Source organism: Trypanosoma cruzi, genomic scaffold (genome assembly GCF_000209065.1).
Source record: "Trypanosoma cruzi strain CL Brener 1047053517147 genomic scaffold, whole genome shotgun sequence".
NCBI lineage: Eukaryota > Euglenozoa > Kinetoplastea > Trypanosomatida > Trypanosomatidae > Trypanosoma > Trypanosoma cruzi.
Window position 1 is genome coordinate 179,827 of NW_001849487.1, and position 9,461 is coordinate 189,287.

Genomic DNA, 9,461 nt, shown 5'->3' on the forward strand with positions numbered 1-9,461 from the left:
TCATCCGGTTGCCCAGAGACCACAGGGAACCACCGGAAAATGTCTGCATTTGTGACTTTGGATTTGCAACAAGTAATATACCCAACAGCGAGTGTGTTGGATCGCCGCAGTACAGTGCCCCTGAAGTTGCAATGGTTGGCATCAGGCAATGTAAACTGGCTAAATGTGATTGCAGCTACGACGAGAAATGTGATGTTTGGTCACTCGGTGTCGTGGCTTATGCCATTCTCAGCGGGGCACTCCCGTTCGATGGCAGCACACCAACCGAGGTATTCACGAATGTTTTGCGTCACAACATACCTTTTCCACGCTCTGCCTGGCAGAATGTTAGCGAGGCCGCTAAGGACTTTGTTCTCTTCCTTATGACCCCGGAACCTTCCAATCGGCCATCCGCGCTGCAGTCATTGGAACACCCATGGCTGGTTTAAATGTATCATGTTTTGCGTTCTTATATACCCATATTGGTTCTTTCCGCAAAACCGGCGAAATGCAATTGAGGAATGCGGCTGTGTGTTTTTTACTCTCACGTGTGTCTGGGGGTCTCTCCATTTCACTCGGCCATTTGCTTTGAAGGCAATGCATAAATGCTCATGTACGTGCCTATCTTTTGATCCGGCGTTTATTATTATTATTATTATCATCATCATTTTTACAGTTTCATCTTGTTTTTGATGTATTTTCTGACTCTTTTCCCTTCCCCTCCCCCACCCCCTTTTTTTTTTTTTCTGCAAGATCGCTGTTGCTGGGAAACTCAAGGAAAGAAACGAAGGACTTCATGTTTTGTTGTATTTCAAACCGTGTGCCACATGAGCCAGTGGTGTCAAGGCTCTCTGGTTGCCTGTACGAACGCTCTTTGATCGAGCAATACATCGCCGAGCATGGCAGGTGCCCTGTCACTGGCGAGGCGCTGCAGAAGGATGACCTCATCGCTGTTCGCCCAACGGTGTTGAAGTCAGTAGCGGGAGGAGTGGGGGGAGCACTGTCGCCCAGCAGCGAGACTGTCCCAGGCATCCTGGCGAAGCTTCATTCCCAGTGGGACGCCATTATGCTCGAGCAGTTTTCACTGCGGCAACAGCTTGCCCAGACGCAACAGGAGTTGGCACAGGCGCTTCACCAGTACGAGTCAGCCTGTCGCGTGATTGCAACGTTCATCAAGGATCGCGACGCAGCAGGAACTCAGGCGGGTGAACAGGCAGCCGGAGAGAAGGCTCAGTCTTTGCGCGACAATAATAACAACAAAAGCGGCGGCAGTGGTGGTGGGCTGTCGGTACCAGAAGCGGTGCTAAGGGATCTCGACGAGTACGACAAACTTCAACGTGTAAAGCGGAAGACCAGAGTGGCCCCGCCATCGTTGGCATCTGAACAAAATGTGCGGGACTTTGTTGAAGAAGCCTCTATCGACGTGGCGAAGAGCGTGTGGGCCGCCGCTTTTTTTACAGACAACGCTGTTTTTGTTGGTTTAGATGACGCCACGGTTGCCCACTACGAAGTTAAAAATGGTCGAGTGTGTGCAACTGGTCTTGGGCATGAGAGGGCTGTGCGTCACATCATCCTTCACAACACTGGCAGTGCCCTCCGTGTTGTTTCAGCATCGGATGATGCCACACTGCGCATATGGAGCTGTGAGGCGGAGGCGTTGCTGTGCCAAGGCGTTGTTCGTCAACACGACGGGGGCATTGTCGGTCTTGGAGGGGTTGTGGCTGGCCACCTGCTCCTCTCTGCGAGCGCAGCTCGTATCGGGCTTGCGGACATTGATCACATGGAGTCTATCGCGTCCATCACGGCAGCAGCTGAGGAACTCTCGGCATTCACGTGTTTGGGTGTACATCCTTACGGTTCACTTGCAGCGCTTGGAGTAGATGGCGGAGGAATTTGCATTTGGAACACACGTCAGATGTGCGTGGACACCATTGTCCCATTTAATGTTGAGAACAACGTTTGCAGCGTGGCGTTTAGCGCAGATTGCTTCACCTTGGCGACGGGACTTGTCGGTGGCAAGACATTACTGTGGGACCTTCGAAAGATGTCTGGGCCAATCCACACCGTGTCTTCTCCGTCGGTGACGTCCGCAAGAGTGTCTCCCGTGGCGTGTAGTGAAGTTCCTGTCGTTGCCTTCGACAGCAGCGGTAAATATCTTGCAGTGGCGGGGAAAGAAGTTTGCCTGTTTGATTGGGGCAAGTCGACGCTGCAGAGTTTGGCGACTTTGAGCTCGCACCTGCAGCCCGTCACTGGGGTTTGCTGGGGCGTGGACGCACGGAGCCTCGTCAGTTGCTCAGTAGACAAAACGGTGAAGTTGTACGGCACTGCGTGAGAATCAGAGAGAGAGAGAGAGTGTGTGTGTGTGTATGCGTGCGTGTCAGTTAAAACCAACAGCAACAAGAACAACAAAAATAGCCCTCGTGGCTTTGTTAATGGAAGGCTCAAGGGTGAGGCTGAAGGAATACAAAATGAGATCAACGAAATCAAATAAAAAAAACAACAACTGAAAAAAAAAAAAAAAAAAAAACGGATCACAGATGCGTGGCTTATCGCACGTCTTTGCATTTATTGACAAACATTTTTTCCCTTCGTTATTTTCTTCTCTCTCCCTTTCATTTTGTTGCGGGGGGGTTACGCCCCCTAACTGCACACAGCGACGGGTGGGTGTTAGGATGGATGCGCAGTTATTCGCAACAGCCGACGTGGATCCCACTGTGCCGCGGCCGGAAGAAGAGGCAGAGCGGCAGCAGAGGCGTCACCAGGAAACAGAACAAAGCGAGAAGCAAGAGGATGAATCATCCCTTTTCTTTTTGGGCGAATCTGCCTTCAGCGTCTATGAGGAAATGGCGGCCCAGTTGCGTCAATTGGGTTGGAGAGAGGCGCGATCGAAGGGACTCATTGTGCAATGCGATCTTGTTTTGGGCGACCGTTTCACGATACCGTACTCGTTGCTGCGGTGTGAGCGGTTGCCGGCGACATCGCGGTACGGTGGCTATCGGTGGATCAATTATTTCCGCGGCTCGCACCGGCTAACTCTCAAGGCGTCAATGGCGCGGATACTTTCCGGTTCTGATGCCACCCACGATGAGTGGATGCCGAGCTCCTTTGTGCTGGGCGGTGACCAGAAGAGGCGACCGGATGATAGGGAGGCGTTTCTGCGTTGGGTGGAGCAGCACCCTGAAGGGACCTGGATCATCAAACCGAGCAGCGGCAGCAAAGGGAAGGATATTCTGCTGACACGCGGTCTCTCAGGGATTGAAAAATTCATTCAGGAGCTGGATCCGAGCAGCCGCAGCATCTTCGTGGCGCAGCGGTATGTAGACCGTCCGTTGTTGTACCGCGGAAGAAAGTTTGATGTTCGAGTGTGGGCTTTTTTAAAGACACCGTATGATATCTACGCCTTTTCGCAGGGGAGTTGTCGCACCTCGAGCGTGCTGTACGACGCGGACAACTTTGGTAACACGCTGGCGCATCTTACGAACCACTGTCTACAGGAGGGGTCGCCACAATTCGGGCAGTATGAGAGTGGCAATGAGCTCTGGTTCCCGCAGCTCTCAGCGTACCTGCGCGAGGTGTACAAGGAAGACGTTTTTGGAAAAAAAATTCTTCCTCAGATTGGCAATATCATTCTGCGCACTTTGTTGACGATGAAGGGAGAGTTGGAGGTACTGCCTGACATGCCGTACAAATGCTTTCAGCTCTTTGGGTACGACCTCATCATTGACGAGCAGCTGAACGTTTTCTTGTTGGAAATCAACGGATCCCCCGGCGTGGCAACGAAATATTTGCATCCGGTCGTGAAGGAAACCCTCGCAATTGTGGGCGGCGACGATGCTTTGCGTGTGTGGGATGTAGATACCGTGCGGTTTGTGAAGTTGTGGGGAGTCGGAGACGCGCTTCCCGATGGAGCCGCACGGATGTGATTGCGGGCACTCAAAGGGAAAAAGACGAAAGGAGAAGGTGGAGGACGTCGTGTGTGAAGTTGCCGTTGCGGTGGGGGTCCCATCGACGGGCCGCTTTGTGTGATCTCTCATTATTATTATCATTTTTTTTTTTGTGCTTCCGAACGCTTTATCTCATGCGCACTCTCTTATTTATTTGTTATTTCATTCTTTTTTCCTTTCTTCCTGTACTGCCGCTGAGCAGAGCGGGGACCAAAAGCCACGCGCAGGCACGATGCCACATGACACGAGCAAAAACGCGGCGGCGGGGCCCACTGAGAAGAGCGACGACGAGCCGAAGAAGGAGCCTATCATGTCCCGTGCAGCCCGTCGTCGGGCAAAGAAGCCGCAGGTGACTGTGACGTCAGAGATGCGGCAGGCGGCGCGGGAGCGGCTCCGCGAGCTGCGCAGGCACCTCCGCCTGCTGAAGTCCAACGGGGCGCGCAGGAAAGTTGCGAAGGCAGAGGCAAAAAAGAGGGAACGGGAGACAACCGAGGCGGAGGAGGTGTGCGCGCGTCTTGACGTGGGCGCCAGGCCGCTCAAGAAGAGTAGACGCGAGTAAACGACGAAGAAAAGTAACGTACTACCAATCAAAAAGGAACGGTGGCATCGTTATTTTGTTTTAATATATATTTCCGTTTGCCCGTCTGCATGTGCGTGTGTTTCTGTCCAGTGGACGTGAGGGATGTGCACGAAACCCACGTGGATATCATATTCCGGTGGGACCGCTATTTGTCTTGGCAACCACTTTCTCTCTTTTTCTTTTCTTTTCTTTCTATCCCCCAATACATTCCGTGCATACTTACAGGAGGTTACTGCAGTAAAGGGAAAGTAAGAGAATCTAAAGGAAATGAAAAAAGGGCACCGTGGTCCTTCAGCACCGACACCGGCGCCGTCATTCCAGCATGCCGTTGTTGTGCCGGAGGAGTTGCTGAGGGATAAGACCGCGCGGGAGCGGCGGGCAATCACCCGTGGGTATCTTGCCCAGTGGCGGCTTGAGGAGAGGGAGAAGCCCGTCATTGAGCAGTTAGTCCAGCAGAAGATGACCGAAAGCGCCGCACAGCCATCATGGAGGACGCGTGTCTCGCAGCTGCCGCCGGTGCGTTTGCCGAAAATGAGTGACGCAACGGCAGCCCCACTGCCGGTGCGAATGCCGAAAATTTTGGCCAATTCTTTGCCTTCTTTGCGTGCAGCATCGCCACCGACGACGTTGGAGTCGTGTCGCCGGGTCACACCATCGCCCCCTTCCCCGCAGCCCTTCTCCAACACAGCCACTTCTTCCGCAACGGTGCAAACGAAGACGACAGCAATGCCGGGACCCGCGTACACCCGCACGTATTTTCAGTTGGAGGACTTTGATAATACAGACTTTGAGACACGCACCCCACAGGAGTGGGTGCTGCTCGGCGAGAAGGATGGCGGTACACCGGCCCGCTCCCGCTACTTTGATAAGCGGAGCAATGAAGTGCAATGGCTGCCGTGTCGTGTTGTCGCCTACGACGACGAAAGGAGCTGTTATCAGGTCGTTTGGGAGTCGAATGGCTGTAGCAAGTGGACGAAACGACTCAACATAATATTCGATGCGGAGGACGAGGCACTGTGGCACGAGCGTGTGCGACAGGCGGAGGCATATCGGGCGGAGACTGAGGCAGCATTGCGGGGGCGGATGTACTTGCAATCTTTGGACGGAAGCCGCATCGCGCCGATGGACCAGGACCAGATGGACCGCATCATCGGGTTGGTGGCGAAGCGCTTTCCCCTGACCGCACTGCGCCTCGTGGAGCAGTGCACACGCGAGCTGGAGGAACTTTACTACTTCAGCCTGAAGCGTGCACAGCACTGGCGTGAGATGGCCAGCCCCGAGGAGCAGCGACGCGTGGAGCTACTGGGGTTGCCACCCCCACCGCCGTCATTACTACCGTCAACAACGCTGTCGGCAGGCTCGGGCGAGCTTCCGCCGAGTACGCTGCGTGGTACGATAGAAACACCATCGCCAAACTTCCGCGTGGCACGGAATTTTATTGCGGAGAATTTATTTCAAACGCACGCGTTACTGCACGATACGGTGTACGCCATCCACAATCAATGGAACGAATACAGAGGAGAGTTGTTGTGCATCACGCAATGGGAACCTCGTGAAACCCCAATTGGGCTAAGAAACTTCGAGGAGTTGCAGGCACATCGTGGCTTCAGTATTTCAGAGAAGCTGCACAACGAGTGGAGCGTAAATGTTCGTTGTACTATTCAAAACAACCTCGATATGCACTTTAAATTCTACGAGGATAACCTGGAGAGGTATACAGTGAGCCGCATGTCTCGATTTGTAAATTTTGTTAATGTCATGATGAATTCACAGCTACGTGGGCTGCTGCTCAATTCATTAGAGGAGTTTGCGGCCTTCATCCACCGCTACCGTGTAATGCCAAGCGTTGACGACACACCGATGGACGAGCTGCAGGAGGATCTAGAGGAGGCAGAGCACTGGAGGCGTCGCCAAGAAGAGTGGAACGAGAGGCAGCGCGCAGCCATGGCTGAGGCAGAGGCAGAGCAGGCCCGCAATGCTGGCGGCGGTGGACGCGGTCGGCAACGAAAGAGCGTTGCCCCACCCCCGGAGGAGGAAAAAGAAAAGGAAGTGCCATTTGTCTGGCGCCTCGGGACGTTTTCTAACCGCTTGCAGTACACAAAGCGTGTGGTGGAGATGACGATGAATCCCAAGGGACTGCGTCCGCTGTTTGTGTTGAATCTCGTGGAGGATTCCGGTCGTGTCGTCTTCTCACCGTCTCTGGAGGACGTCTCACGCAAAGTAAAGGCCGTGTTTGAGGGCTGCTTTGAGCTTGTGGACAAAATCCAAGGGATGGGCGATCAGCTTTTCCCACTGCTTGCATTGCAGCCACTGGCGTTGCAGCCACTAGACGAGTTTGACCCGGCTGTATGCGAGGCGCGGTCGATGGTGGAGAAGGCCCTTGCTGAAAACGTTGAGGCACCGCTGCAGCTTCAGCAAATGTACCAGACTTTTGAGTACGTTCTGCAGTTGGACACGCGGGAACTGGTGGAAGAGGTGAATGCACGACAGTTGTCGCTCCCCGAGTTTGACTGGACGTTTGAGCGCCTTTCTCGTGACCGGGAACGCATTGTGCGGAGGACGCCAAACCATGTAAAATACGAAATGTTTTTTATCGATTGCAAAGGAATAAAGGCGTCGCTGGTCGCCAAGGCAACCGACATCCAAAGTGCCCTGATGGAGGCTCTGGCTGAGCGAATGAGAAAGACGTGCTCGAACATGATCAGCGAATACAACAACATGAGTGAACGGATGGCGTTAGAGTCGCGCTCGCCCGAGGAACTGCAGGAGTTCCGCGACTTCCTCGACGGAATCCCTGCCCGACAGGAAGAACTCAACGCCACCTTTGAGACACTGACAGAAGGGTTTGATCTCCTTTTCAAGTACAACTACGAGTTTTCCGCCGACGCATGCAATGATTATCGCACAGCGTATGAATGGCCAAGGCACCTGCAGCAGGAGCTGGAGGACGGTAACTTCCGCAGCAAAGAGTACCGCAGCATCCTCATGCAGAAATTACGAGATAACTGTGAAACCCTCACGAGCGAAATTGTGCAATTGGGTAACGTTGTGGATGACTTTGCTCATTTTGGCGATGATGCCCGTGCTGATGCGTATCATGAGCAGGCCAAAGCACTCGAGCAACGCATCAGGGACCACCAGGAGCAGGTTCAGTTGTACAACAGCCACGAGACGCTCTTTGGACTTCAGCAATCCAAGTGGCCCCAGTTGAAGGAGATTAGGGCGCAGCTGGAGCCCTATTCCCTCCTCTGGGAGGTTGTAAGCCTCTTCCACAACGAGAGCGAGCGGTGGCTAAACACACGTCTGTCGGCATTGGAGCCGTTGGAAGTTGACAGACAGTTGATGGACTGGTTAAAGAAGATTGCAGCCGTCTCAAAGAAGGTCAAAGAGGCAGAACCGATGGGGGTTCTGAAACGTATTCGTGCGGAAATTGCCGCCTTCAAGCCATACGTCCCGCTTCTGTACGCACTACGCAGCAATCTGCAGGGAAGTCACTGGAAAGCCATTTATCAGGCCTGCGGTGTACCGAAGGAGAAACAAAGTCAAGGGACGGGTGGCGTCGATTCCAACGAGTGGCGGCCCTTTAATGAGTTTATCAAACTTGGAATGTTGGACTTCTTGCCACAGATTGAGAGCATTGCTACAGTGGCACAAAAATCGTTCGAATTGGAGAGTGAACTCATGGCGATGGAAGTGGAGTGGAAGAAGCTGCTCTTCGACATGGAACCCTATCAAGACACGCACAAGCTAAAGGCAAATGACATCATGCAGTTGACACTCGATGAGCACATTCTGAAGACGCAGTCGATGCTCGGGAAGCCGATTGTCCGTCAGGCACCAGCACTCCAGGCACGTGTGTCGCGGTGGGAGGCATTGCTGGACAAGATTCAGTGTACTGTGGATGAGTGGTTTAAGTGCCAAGGAACGTGGGCCTACCTGGAGCCGATTTTCTCCTCTGCCGACATTTCTCGCAGCCTTCCAAAAGAAAAACAGCTTTTCCTTGCAGTCGATGAATCATGGCACAAAATCATGGAATTGACTCGCATGACCCCACAAATCCTGACTCGGTGCCAAGATGAGACGTTGCTGCGGGTTCTCACCGAAAACAACAACAACCTTGACATTATTCTTAAGAAGTTGCAGCAGTTTCTTGAAACAAAAAGGATGGCGTTTCCCCGGTTTTATTTTATCTCCAACGAGGAATTGCTTCAGATTTTGTCCGACAGCAAGGACCCATACCTCGTGCAGCCGTACCTCAGCAAGTGCTTTGAGGGCATCAAGCGTATTCAGTTTGCTGACGCCCATGACATTCTTGCGATGGAGTCATCCGAAGGAGAGGTGGTGCAGCTTATCCGGAAGGTTAACCCCGGAGATTATCAGAATCTCGTTGAGCAGTGGCTGCAGGCTCTTGAAAAAGTTATGCGGGATACAATTCTCGACCAACTGCGTCAGGCGACGGGAGATTATGCTACCCGAAAAAAGCGAACAGAGTTTATTCGTGCGTGGCCTGGTCAAGTCGTCATTGCCGTCTGTTCACTTTACTGGACAATGGAGGCGACAGAGGCGATGAGTAGCGAAGGCACTGTGGGTCTCACCACGTATCACGAGAAGTGCGTTGGACAGCTGGATGATCTCATTGTGTTGGTGAGAGATCGTAACCTTGCAGCGGTGGAGCGGTGCACACTCGAGGCACTTGTGGTTGTGGAGGTGCATGGTAAAGATATCATTGGCCAGCTTTCGGAAAAGGGCGTGGATACCCCAAAGAGTTTTGACTGGCTGGCCCAGCTGCGGTATTACTGGGAGGAGGACCACTTGTATGTGCACCAGATCAATGCATCGCTTCGATACGGCTATGAATATTTGGGTAACACTGGCCGTCTTGTCATCACACCCCTCACCGATCGTTGTTACCGTACCCTTATTGGTGCGCTTCACCTAAACTATGGTGGTGCGCCAGA

General features: G+C 53.1%; 5 protein-coding genes across 5 annotated transcripts, besides 4 other annotated features; all 5 read left to right on the plus strand.

The window, feature by feature from the left end:
* Tc00.1047053509103.4 (protein kinase, putative) lies at positions 1-428 on the plus strand (the record flags this gene model as incomplete). Its single annotated transcript, XM_800918.1, has 1 exon — positions 1-428. A coding segment is annotated over one exon (428 nt), but the record flags the coding sequence as incomplete, so codon positions are not given.
* Positions 1-9,461: a sequence feature (heterozygous, Esmeraldo-like haplotype).
* Positions 620-652: a microsatellite.
* Tc00.1047053509103.10 (hypothetical protein, conserved) lies at positions 776-2,311 on the plus strand (the record flags this gene model as incomplete). Its single annotated transcript, XM_800915.1, has 1 exon — positions 776-2,311. The coding sequence occupies one exon, from the start codon at positions 776-778 to the stop codon at positions 2,309-2,311; it is 1,536 nt and encodes a 511-aa protein (XP_806008.1).
* Positions 2,465-2,506: a microsatellite.
* Positions 2,517-3,902, plus strand: Tc00.1047053509103.20 (tubulin-tyrosine ligase, putative; the record flags this gene model as incomplete). Its single annotated transcript, XM_800916.1, has 1 exon — positions 2,517-3,902. The coding sequence occupies one exon, from the start codon at positions 2,517-2,519 to the stop codon at positions 3,900-3,902; it is 1,386 nt and encodes a 461-aa protein (XP_806009.1).
* Tc00.1047053509103.30 (hypothetical protein, conserved) lies at positions 4,156-4,482 on the plus strand (the record flags this gene model as incomplete). The annotated part of the gene is made up of 1 exon (XM_800917.1): positions 4,156-4,482. One exon carries the CDS (start codon positions 4,156-4,158, stop codon positions 4,480-4,482), a length of 327 nt encoding a protein of 108 aa, XP_806010.1.
* Positions 4,669-4,695: a microsatellite.
* On the plus strand, positions 4,771-9,461 carry Tc00.1047053509103.39 (dynein heavy chain, putative; the record flags this gene model as incomplete). Its single annotated transcript, XM_800919.1, has 1 exon — positions 4,771-9,461. A coding segment is annotated over one exon (4,691 nt), but the record flags the coding sequence as incomplete, so codon positions are not given.